The following is a 12,378-nucleotide window of genomic DNA, read 5'->3' as shown; positions in this document are numbered from 1 at the left end:
GGGCACTCAGCCACACTTGGCTCTTGAACTTACTTCTTAATCTCTATCTGACCAGCCGGCTGAACAGCAGGAAGAAGGCTATGAATGTCAAGGGCAGTTGTGAAGGTCAGAGTTCTGCTAGGACTTTCATCCACTGTGCATTCCACTAGGCTTAGACTGACCTGAAGCATACAATATAAATTCATTGATGTAGGCTTGTAATTTCATGCTCTACCTTTCTCCCTATTTGTTTTCAGATAAGGAGGTTCGAGGTATGCAATTAAAAATGGAAAAAGATGAGAAGACTGTTCAAAAGGTACTGTACTGTTTTGACAGTGATGGACGTCTCTCTAAGCAGAAAAGCAGCAGGCTTGGGTTATTCGCAAAATGTATTCCAAATAATATGAGAAAGCTGAAAAATAGTCAATATCATTTCAATTGTTTCAGCTTTTGTTTTATGTTTGTATAACTCAGTGATGAGTACAAATTAGCTGGTATTCCTGCCTATGCAGAAGATGGTGGTTCAGATTGTCTTCCTTCTGTCATGTCAGCATTATTTTTGCTGTATTTTAACACTATTAAATTAGACACTTGCTCACTTCTGAACCTCAGCAAACTGTACTGGAGTTGGGTGGAGTACTTTCATTAAAAAGAAGGGCACACGTATATTTTTAGAGGAAGAGTAACAAGGATCAAATATGGAAATATCTCTAATTTTGGGCAAGAAAAGTCTTATTCTTGATAACCTGTAGTTTGCTGTGTATTTTCTGTATTTCTGGATAATGTTATTAGTTTGTCTTCAATATTATTTATGTGCTATCAGTACAAGGCAGTAGTTGAACAAGACACAGTAAATACAAATTAATGCTTCTTGGCATAGGGAAGTTCTAAAAAAGCAAAAACACCTCCTTGAGAGATGGGGAGACATTGAGATCTATTTAGATAACATGCCTAGATATCATGCCAAGTGGTTTTCTTTTCTACAGTGCATTATTCCCTTTCTAAAAATGAAAGAGAAATCAAAGAACTTCTTCTCACTGTAGAAAGTGGACTCTTTCCATGAAACATTTTTCAATGTGATCTATATCCCTTTTTGAAGAACTTCAGTTTAGCAAGGTCTTACCCTTATCATTAAGGTATTTTCATCTTTGTGGTGAAATCTCTGGGAAGTAATGACCCTTTAAATGCTAAAAATCTTCATATTAACAAGTTGTTTTCACTGCCCGGGGAGAGGAAGAATTCTGTTTTGCTGAGGCACAGGAATGAAAGTCAGGAGATCTGGGTTCTATTCCCACCTCTTCCATAGACTTTCCTTGCAAACTTAAAGATGTCACTTCTCACACCTTGCTTTCCCCTCTGTTAAATGGGGATAATACCAACCTATCTCAGAGGGGTGTTGGAAGGCTAAATTTTTTTAATGTTTGTAAACCTTTGAGATCCTTTTGATGAACCCTAAAATTAGAAATGGAAGCTACAGATGAATCCTAAGATTAGATATGGAAAACTCCTATTGGTCCATCCAGTACATCTACCGGCCAGGGGTGGATTGTTCCCTACAGTACATTTTCGAGTGTGTTATTTATATTGTGGAACTGCCCAAAGGCTCCAACAAGATTGGGGTCCCATTGAGCTAGGTTCGACACAAATTGTATATAGATGAAACAATCCCTGCCCCAAAGAGTTTACAGCCTACAGTTTGTCTAGTTTAGTTTGCAAATCCTAATCCATGGGATTTCTGATGCTTCTTTGGAGATTGTTCCACAGTCTAATGCATCTCACTGTCGGGAAGTTTTTTCACTGGGTAATCCACTGAAAATTGTTTTTGGCTTGATATCTAGAATGTTTGCACTCGGATAACTTTAAAATTGGGTTAATTTTTTAAAATTTATACATGCACGGATTTAGTCCTCAATGACAATAGGTGTCTGACATGCCCCCATTAAAAAGGCTAAGTAAACAGGTTATGTATACTGAAGATGACTTCAAGGGTCAAAGAAAAAAGAACATCTTTGCCCTCCCCAGAAAGCCACCAAGCAGCAGTTGAACTACTCCAGAACTGCCACTGCATCTTGACTGCATCAGCCCTTGTGAATGCTCTCCAAACACCCCCATTAGAGGTGTGTGGTTTGACGTTGGATCAGTGTAATCCTCATTCTGAATACTTCCCTCCATGGGAGGGGCTCCCTATACCCATTCTTTATGCTTTGCAGGTTGTATAGATTTCCTAGTCAGACTCCCACCACCTAAGCAATGGAGCATCATTAGTTTGACTGTGTTCAGAACTTCGTGCAGTTCTTATTTGGGCCAAAGGATTTGTCTCAGAAAGCTGTTTTTCAGAGTGCCCTTCATTTTAACCTGCAGCTCTTTAGAGATCTGATCTTGTGTATTTTGTATGCATGTTCAGGGTGTGTTCAACACAAAATGAAAGTGTGAATGTTTGGTGTGTGAATTGCACATTCTGCATGTGGCATTCCTAGTGCACTGTCAGGTTTGTTTCTAGGTATCAAAGTATGTGCCAAGATGCCTGTCTGTCTATCATTCATTAGGTTATATATATGCTGTATTTTCTTTGGTAAACTATATTTAGAAAGGATTTTGGAAGAATTCTACTTGCCTATAATCTAAAATGCAACATTACTTTTTATGCTTTTATTTTTAGTTAATCGAAGCTCAAGAAAAAATAAAGATGGAACTTGAAAAGGAGAGGTCATTAAATCAAAGTATGGTAAGATTCTTGTGCTTAAATTATTTTTATGAACTGCCATGTGTTTCAAACTTCATAAAAATGGTTGTTTTCATATATATATATATATATATATATATATTTCTTTATTTTATTTAAATATTCAGTTTGTTCTAGGTATCATATGCAGCTTATATGTACTGTTTGATTTTTTTTTTTTTTTTAGAAAAATGATTTTTAAAGAGGTTTTTGGATAATCAGTTCAGCAGAAGCCTAAATTTTACTCTACTAATGGAAGAAACATACGTATAAAATGATTTTTAAAGATTTTTTTAAAAGAACTTAAATATTGTTTGGCACAGAAGAACTTGAAAAACATTTAACATTATGTGGAAAGGTTTGCTCCTACTGATTACAAAATGTCATAGACAATGATAGAGGGAGCCCTATCTTAAATATTTTTGTATTCTGTATTAGTCTCATAAGAATACTGCCTTTTATTTTCTTTTTACGTGTTTCAAGAACTTTCCAGATGGCTGATTGTTTATTTTATCATTTGACCTTTTTTCTAACTTGGTCTCGCAGTGGTTTTCATACTGGTCACCACTAGTATGTCTTTGTTACAGTATACTGACTGGGTTTATTATAATAAAAAATAAAACACAGCTTGACTTGCAATATAAATGTGCTGGAAAAGAATATGATACTGTTTAGAAGAAAAAAGGTTGTGAATAGAAAATCAGTACCACTTCAGTTACTTAAACATTTGCTTTTTTTCAGCTTGTCAAACTTTGTGCCAAGTCATCGCTGCTTTTACTTACTTTGTTTTGTTAATCTTAGCACAGTGTGTGTTGGGCTATCTTGACATAGGGCCAAATCCTGCAAGTCCTTACTCAGTCTTTGACTTCAATGGGACTTTTGCCTGAGTAAGTACTGCCGGATTGAGTCTTTAGAAATGGATGAAAAACAGAATTTCAAGATTATAAAGGAAGCCTTCTTTGAAACCAGTTTTTAAAGGCTGAAAAGTAAGAATAAGTTGATCTATAGACCTCTTTTTTTTAACAAACACATTAGTCTTGAGAACACATTTTACATTTTTTTCTTTTAACCTGAAAAATGTGATTTTCTTGGAGTCAGGGATTCTGAGTGCACACAATTAATATTTTTAAACTTGGTTGCCTAAAGTTCAGACCTGAAATTCATGTATAGGCTTTGGCCTTTCAAAAGGATCTGTGTTATCATAAGCATCTGTCTGCAGGGCTGTCATTAGCCATATGCAGCATACACGGCTGCATAGGGCACCCGAAAATTTGGGGCATCCCTGCATCTTAGTGTCCACCATCCTTAGTGTCTTCCTATCCCTGTTCTGACCCTTCCTGCAGGCTCCCACCACAGCTGGCTGCTGCAGCCTGGTGAGTCGTCTTCTGGAGGGGATCTAGTACTTAAAAGTGAAAAAGCCTTCCAGCCTGACAGGCCTATTAGCTCAACATTGAAACTGTTAAAGAGCCATTCAAGTGGTAATGAAGCCATTTAACAGGCATTTGCCAACCCCCAGGTATATACTGTCAGTTTCTGAATTTACTGACAAAAACAGTTGTGCATTACTTTAATATTTACTCAGAACATGTTAGTCTACAGGACCTTAGTTTAAAATTTGCTTTAAAAATATTTCATTAGTGTGTTACTGAAGATTATAAAATCACATCTCTAAAAATCCTTGCATACATTTTTTTGATGAACAATCTGAGTATTCGCAAAAAGAAAAGGAGTACTTGTGGCACCTTAGAGACTAACCAATTTATTTGAGCATAAGCTTTCGTGAGCTACAGTCTATACAACCTATCCTGAAGGATGACCCAACACTCTCACAAATCTTGGGAGACAGGCCAGTCCTTGCCTACAGGCCAGTCCTTGCCCTGCCCCAACCTGAAGCAAATACTCACCAGCAACCACATACCACACAACAGAAGCACTAACCCAGGAACCTATCCTCGCAACAAAGCCCATTGCCAACTGTGCCCACATATCTATTCAGGGGACACCATCACAGGGTCTAATAACATCAGCCACTCTATCAGAAGCTCGTTCACCTGCACATCCACCAATGTGATATATGCCATCATGTGCCAGCAATGCCCTCTGCCATGTACACTGGTCAAACTGGACAGTCTCTACGTAAAAGAATAAATGGACACAAATCAGATGTCAAGAATTATAACATTCATAAACCAGTCGGAGAACACTTCAATCTCTCTGGTCACGCGATTACAGACATGAAAGTTGCGATATTACAACAAAAAAACTTCAAAACCAGACTCCAGCGAGAGACTGTTGAATTGGAATTCATTTGCAAATTGGATACAATTAATTTAGGCTTGAATAGAGACTGGGAGTGGCTAAGTCATTATCCAAGGTAACCTATTTCCCCTTGTTTTTTCCTACCCCCCGCCCCCCAGACGTTCTTGTTAAACCCTGGATTTGTGCTGGAAATGGCCCACCTTGATTATCATACACATTGTAAGGAGAGTGATCACTTTAGATAAGCTATTACCAGCAGGAGAGTGGGGTGGGGGGAGAGAAAACCTTTTGTAGTGGTAAACACCCATTTTTTCATGCTTTGTGTGTATAAAAAGATCTTCTATACTTTCCACAGTATGCATCCGATGAAGTGAGCTGTAGCTCACGAAAGCTTATGCTCAAATAAATTGGTTAGTCTCTAAGGTGCCACAAGTACTCCTTTTCTTTTTGCGAATACAGACTAACACAGCTGTTACTCTGAAATCTGAGTATTCATCTTTCGCCTTAAATGCTTGGATCTTCAGACATAGTTTTTTAAATAAATCCTTCAAAAGACCACCCTTATCTAAAATACACATGTGAGCCCAGGCTGCCATCGGGTATAGGGGCACCAGTTTAATAATACTGCATTGGGCCCCATCAATCCTAAGGACGGCCCTGTCTGTCTGTGCAAAAAGAAAAGGAGTACTTGTGGCACCTTAGAGACTAACAAATTTATTTGAATATAAGCTTTCGTGAGCTAGTACTTGTGGCACCTTAGAGACTAACAAATTAGTTAGTAGTCTCTAAGGTGCCACAAGTACTCCTTTTCTTTTTGTGAATATAGACTAACACGGCTGCTACTCTGAAATCTGTCTGTGCAGATTTCCTAGTTGGCTTTGAAAATCTCAACCAGTGGGTTTGCACAGGTTTCACCAAGGACATAATTTGAAGGCATTGGAGTTGAATAGGTATAATTAAGGTCTTATTTGTCCCCATTGAACCTTTATCACTGAAGATGATGTGTGAGATGGAAAGAATCCAGAATGACCTTCAGATCCCAGGTTGAAGATTGCTGGGCTGGCAGCTAGAAAAGACATTTTTACTTGTAAACTGAGCTCATTAGATACAGAAATCACTGAGAGACAATAAACGTGCAGTCACATAATGTCACTTTTACTGAGACACTCCTCAGAACAGAACCACACTAAAGGATTGTCTGCATTACCTCTCTATTCTTTTATAGTAGTGTGTGTTTCAAAGGCTGAGCCTCTTTTTTCAATTTACTGTTACCTAAGACAAGGCACAGCAAAAGTGGAGGTGATCATTCAAAGTCATTGTAAGTTCTTCTAACATAAAAAACTATTCATTAAAATGCATTTTAAAAAAACAGAAGACCCTGCAACATGAATGGAGCTACTGCACATACATATTTAGGGCCATATTATGCCTTTAGGATACACCCCGATATAGGGGCAGCGTAGAATTATTTCAGTGCAGGCAAGGAGATAGTATACTTCCTAGAGCTCCCTAGCCTGCATCTGCTGTGAGCTTTCCCTTAAGAGGGTACAGCATGTGCCTCCCTCCAACTGGCCAGCTCTGCTAGCTGAGGTCAGATGTGGGGAGGCAAAGCCCCACCTCTTCTCTGCCCTCTCTCCATCCTTCAGAACCAAGTAAAGATTGCAGTTACAGCTAGTCCCTGCACAGAGGTGCAAAAGGGGTGAGGAGAAAAGCTCGTTGAGCCTCCTCCCTTCCATCCCTATATGCAAACCGGTCATAATACGGCCCTAACTGTATGTATATAGAGAGGGCAGAAGAGGAAAATCTTGAAAATATATTCAGGAAAACAAGCTTTAAAGTGAATTCTCTTTTTAATACCAATAAATGCTGGTCCTTAACCAAGTGTAGTTCTAGAATAGTACTACTCCAAACGTACTCCGTACTGTCTTCTTGGAGAAATTACAAAAACTAAGGCTCACCCTGCCTTTTTGCAGATGTATTAGTATAAGGATGCAAAAGAAATCAGTATATGAGCCTCCAGGCTTTTCTGTTAATCTCAGCCTCTTTCTTTACTCTTCTTCCACTCCCCATTAAGTTATAGAACATCTGGTACCAAACTCATGGAATGTACCTCTGTTTGGCTAGGTGCAAAGTTCTGAACTCAGGTCCTTTAGTAGGGTGACCAGATAGAAAATGTGAAAAATTGGGACAGAAGGTGGGGGGGTAATAGGTGCCTATATAAGAAAAAGCCCCAAATATCGGGATTGTCCTTATAAAATCAGGACGTCTGGTCACCCTATTGTTTAGTAAAGATACAGAGAATAGATATCTGGTTGCCTCTGAGATGTGGTGAAGGAATCCTGGCAAGTCTTGAGCACCTGTGGAACCCTCTATTATTATTAACATACATAGCTTTTTAGCCATATTTTTTCACAGTATATTACCCAACAAAGCAACATTAAATGTATAGGAGACTGTGAAGGAGTGCACTATCCCTTTAAGGGGCAGGCTGCAGCCGATGCAAGGACAGCCTGGGGTGTAATGTAGAAGAACCAGCTCTCTGAGTCAGGTTAGTTTAGACTCCTTGAGTCAGAGAGAAACCACCAGCCATGGCAGCTTTCATGGTTTCTACTCCCTTCTCTCCTGCTCAGCTTCAGCTTCCTGTTTAAACAGCCCTACCCTAGGGTGGGGCAGGGTCTCCTTGGAGTGATGTCCCTGTGGGTGCTTCACTCCAGGTGATGGTGCATCGGAGATCTTTGGTAGCAATGCCTGGTCGGGACGCACGCATTCAGCTGCTGACTTGCGGCGTTGTTAGGGTCTGCCTGAGCACGCGCGACCCTCCCCCAGTTCCTACTCAACCATCCTCGGCTGAAGACGGGACTTGGGGCAGTGCTCATCTCTTTCCTGGTTACTGTAGGAAATAAGTAGAGAACAATAGAAATAGTTAGCTAGACATTTCCCAGTTCTCCCTTTCCTTTAGCATAGTTCGTTAGTTTAAAAAAAATTTTTTTTTTACTCAAGTTAGTTTCTCGTTGAGATGTCCCCGGCTGCTTATATTTTCATGATGCCGGGGTCTCCAGGCTTTAAGAAATGTGGCTCCTGCAAGGAGTCTGTGCTGCGGTCTGATGGGCACTCACTCTGCGTCAAATGCCTTGGCGAGACACAAGTCCCTGCGAAGTGTCTCCATTGTACCAACTTAAAAACTAGAGCTCACTGTGACAGAGACTTGCAGCTAAAAAGGCTTCTCATGGAGAAAACTCTGCAGCCGCCTGTGGAGAAGGGCAATAAACCCTCTCCCTCACACTCCCCTGCCAAGTCAGAACCGACCGGGAGTGCGGCTTCACCCTCTCACGCAGGGCCAGTGCAACCACTAGGTGAACTAGGCAGTCGCCTAGGGCGCCAAGTGGTTGGGGGCGGCCAAAAGCGTGCTCCGGGGAGGCGGTGGAGCGGAGGTGAGGTGGGGCAGAGGGGCACGGGGAGGGCTGCCTGCAGCAAGTAATGGGGGGGCTGGGCGCACAGGGGAACCCCTCCCCGTCCCAGCTCACCTCTGCTCTGCCTCCTCCTCTGAGTGCGCCGCCCCGCTCTGCTTCTCTCCCTCCCAGGCTTGCGTGCCAAACAGCTGATTGGTGCCGCAAGCCTGGGAGGCGGGAGAAACGGCGGCGTGCTTGGGGAGGAGGCAGAGCAGAGGTGAGCTGGGGTGGGGAGTTGCCGCACGGCTCCCCAGGCCGAGGGGAGAGGGAGCTGCGGGGAGCTACCGCAGGGGGGGCGCCTCAGGGTGGAGGGGAACTGCCACCGGGGGGGCGCTTCAGGGCGGGGGGGGGGGGCAGGGAGCTGCCACGGGGGGGTGCAAGGTGGAAGCACCGGCCCTGCTCTCACACAAAGAGACAGGAAGCCCTAATGTCTCCTCTCAGAGACACTCAAAAGGATAAAGGATCTTCCGCAATGCCTTTACCCTTGGTGCTGACGGCACTGAGAGCAGGCACCTCTGACTAGCGCAGCACTCATGCAGGGTGCAAAGCCAAGGACCAGACTTCCCGCAGCAGGAAGCTCTCCTCAGCACTGGCCCCGCCAACACCGACGATGGACCCTGTGCTGGCAGGGAGTTCCACCCCGGTGTCAACAAGAACATTGGCACCGAGCCTGCCCGCCATCCCTGGAGCAGATTTGGAACCCCTTTGGGGCTCTTACAAACATTCCGCGGCTCCTACTAAAGCAGGGGTGGGCAAACTTTTTGGCCCGAGGGCCACATTGGTGTTGTGAAAATCTATGGAGGGCTGGGTAGGGAAGGCCTTGCCTCCCCAAATGGCCTGGCCCCCTCCACCTATCCGCCACCTCCCACATCCCAACCCCTGACTACCCCCCTCTGAACCCCTGACCCATCCAACCCCCCGCTGCTCCTTGTCCCCTGACCACCTCCTCCCAAGACCCCCTGACCCTAACCGCCCCCCCGGGACCCCACTCCCTATCCAACCCCCCTTGCTGCCTGTCCCCTGACTGCCCCAACCCCTGTCCACACCCCCGAACCCTGACAGACCCCCCGGGACTCCCACGTCTATCCAACCCCCCCATTCCCTGTCTCCTGACTGCCCCCCAGAACCCCCTGCCCCTTATCCAGCCCCTGCATTCCCACCAGCCCCCTTACCATGCCGCTCAGAGCAGCAGGAGCTCGCAGCCCCACTGTCTGGCCGGAGCCAGCCATACCGCCCACACTGTCTGGCAGGAGCAGCAGGCCAGAGCGCTGGTGGCACACTGAGGCTGTGGGGGATGGGGAACAATGGGGGAGGGGCCGGGGGGCTGGCCTTCCCGGCCGGGAGCTCAGGGGCCGGGCGGGACAGTCCCGTGGGCTGGATGTGGCCCACGGGCCATAGTATGCCCATCTCTGTACCAAAGCCAAGCAAAAATCACTCCGGGCTGCCGCTCATACTCCACGCTCTGCAGCACACCAGCTTAGGGAGCAGCCACAATTTTTGCACCAGGAGGATATCTCCGTGGCCCCTGAGCTTGACTCTCCATTCCTAGACACGGAGCGCTCACTGGTTGAACAGCAGCTCTCACCACCTGACCTGGCTACTTTCACTGCCCCTGAGAACGACATACAACAGCAGGCAGAGTTCTCCCCGCCTGATTCTCCCCCTCCACTGGAGCCATACATATCTCAAGACACGGCACATCATAAGAACCAGCCTCAGTTTCTTTACTTTGTTCCCCAGTGGGTGGGACCTCGCTTTTCCTACCCGGTACCCTGGCCTCAGTGGTACGCATGGTCGGCTCCTGCCACCGCTCCTCCTTGCACCCCTTCTACCAGATCGCAACCTCGTCCTGCACCTATATCCCCAGCTCTGATATCTAGAGCTCCTGAACCCCCCTTTAAGAGGTGGGCTATGAACCCTTCCTGGATTTACCGGCTCCTGCCTCACCATCAGCCGTGGAGGACGCCCTCCTACCTCCACCTCCACAAAACGTGGACGACTTTAAGCAATTCCAGGAACTTTTCAAGAGGGTGGCACTCAGCCAGGACATCCCTTTGGAGGAAGTCCAGGAGACACAACACAGACTCCTCAAACTCCTCCAACCCTCTGCAACCTCAAAGATTTCACTACCCATAAACGAAGCCCTCCTAGAACAAGCTGATACTCTCTAGCAGACCCTTGCCTCCATCCCACCAACATGAAAGAAAGCTGAACTTAAATACACCATGCCCATGAAGAACGTTGATTTCTTATTTTCCCACCCACAACCCAATGCTCTTGTGGTGGAGGCAGCGACACATAGAACAAAGCAGCCACAATACCGGCCCACTCCACAAGACAAGGACCTCAAATGCCTTGACCTCCTGGTCCGCAAGGTTTATACCTCTTCCACTCTACAATTTAGAATTGCAAATTATTCCACCCTTCTCATAAGCTATGATTATGACGACTACAACAAGCTCTTTGATTTTGCCTCCAATATCCCGATGAAGTCCTTCACACTATGAAAGACTCAAGGGCCACTTTGCGCACACTGGGCATATAACCATCCCTCCCCAGGAGACAATGGTATCAACCTTATCAGAGACCCAGTGCTCAATAATATCACCGAGCCCAGTCCAGACCGTATGACACTGGGAGAAACTGCAACAGACCTCCTAGGCCCAGGCAAAACCATGCGCAACCAACTACTTCCTACTAATCGGGAAACAAACAACAATTTTGAAGTGCTGGTTGGGGGTCTGCGTGACCATCCCTTGACTCTGCTGCCTATTTGCCCATTTGGCCACCGCCTCCAGGCTTTCCAACATGTCTGGCAACAGGTCACACAGGACCGCTGGGTCCAAATCAGTCAGGTTACTCCATCCCTTTCCTATCTTCCCCGCCCACCCTTCCCTGTCCCTCTTCAGGGACCCCTCTCACAAGCACCTCCTCCGTGTAGAGATGGCTCATCTTCTCCACCTAGGTGCAGTGGAACATGTACCAACGCAACATTGGGGAGAAGGGTTCTACTCCCACTACTTTCTGACCCAAAAGAAGGGCGGGGGATGGAGACCTATACTGGACCTATGCCAACTGAACACATTTGTACATGTACAGAAATTCAAGATGGTCACATTAGGCACAATAATACCCGCCCTGGAACAAGGGGACTGGTTCCCAGCCCTCGACCTACAAGACGCCTTTTTCCATATATCCATTAATCCAGCACACAGACGCTTCCTGTGATTCACACTCGTACACAACCACTTTCAATACAGTGTACTTCCATTCAGTCTCTCCACAGTACCGAGGGTATTCTCCAAGACCCTAGCTGTAGTTGTAGCCCACCTCCGCAAACATGGGATTATACCTTTCCCCTACTTAGATGACTGCCTTATCAAAGCCAGCTCCTACGACGAGACGTTAAAAGCGACAAACTTTACCATCTCCCTCTTCCACAGTCTAGGCTTGCAAATAAATTTCCAAAAATCCACCCTGATACCTACACAGCAGATAGAGTTCATTGGAGCTCACCTGGACTCAATTAGAACCAGAGCCTCACTTCCACACACCAGATTCCTCACTATTACGCATCTCATACGCACAATCTCTGTTCGCCCCAGAATACAGGGACAGACCTGCCTACAGCTTCTTGGTTATATGGCAGCCACCACCTTCATGGTCAAATACGCAAGGCTGCACGTGAGATGCCTTCAGGGTTGGCTCAATTCCAACTAGAAACCCAGCAGACACAGTTTCTGCATAACACTGACTCCGCCAGCGAACATATTGGCCTCCCTACATTGGTGGACAAAACCAGAGAACCTATGCATGGGCGTTCCCTTCCATCCACACTCCCCAGTACTCAGGCTCATCAAGGACGCGTCCCTGATAGGTTGGGGAGTGCACCTAGGCAACCACAAGGTACAGGGCCTCTGGTCCCTATCAGAGACGCGTCTGCACATCAATCTTCTAGAACTCAGAGCC

At 45.4% G+C, this 12,378-nt stretch overlaps 1 protein-coding gene across 7 annotated transcripts in view; it reads left to right on the top strand.

Moving 5' to 3' along the window:
* Positions 1-12,378, top strand: part of C2H10orf67 (chromosome 2 C10orf67 homolog) — a 125,959-nt gene that overhangs the window by 46,349 nt on the left and 67,232 nt on the right. For all 7 annotated transcript variants that reach the window (XM_043541328.1, XM_037890846.2, XM_043541329.1 and 4 more), the window contains 2 exons: positions 237-295; positions 2,639-2,704. In XM_043541328.1, coding sequence (XP_043397263.1) covers positions 237-295; positions 2,639-2,704 — 125 coding nt within the window. The remainder of the gene's footprint in view (positions 1-236; positions 296-2,638; positions 2,705-12,378) is intronic.

Source organism: Chelonia mydas, chromosome 2 (genome assembly GCF_015237465.2).
Source record: "Chelonia mydas isolate rCheMyd1 chromosome 2, rCheMyd1.pri.v2, whole genome shotgun sequence".
NCBI classification, from domain to species: Eukaryota; Metazoa; Chordata; order Testudines; family Cheloniidae; genus Chelonia; species Chelonia mydas.
Note: the sequence above shows the minus strand (reverse complement) of the source record. Positions and strands in the feature narration are given on the sequence as shown.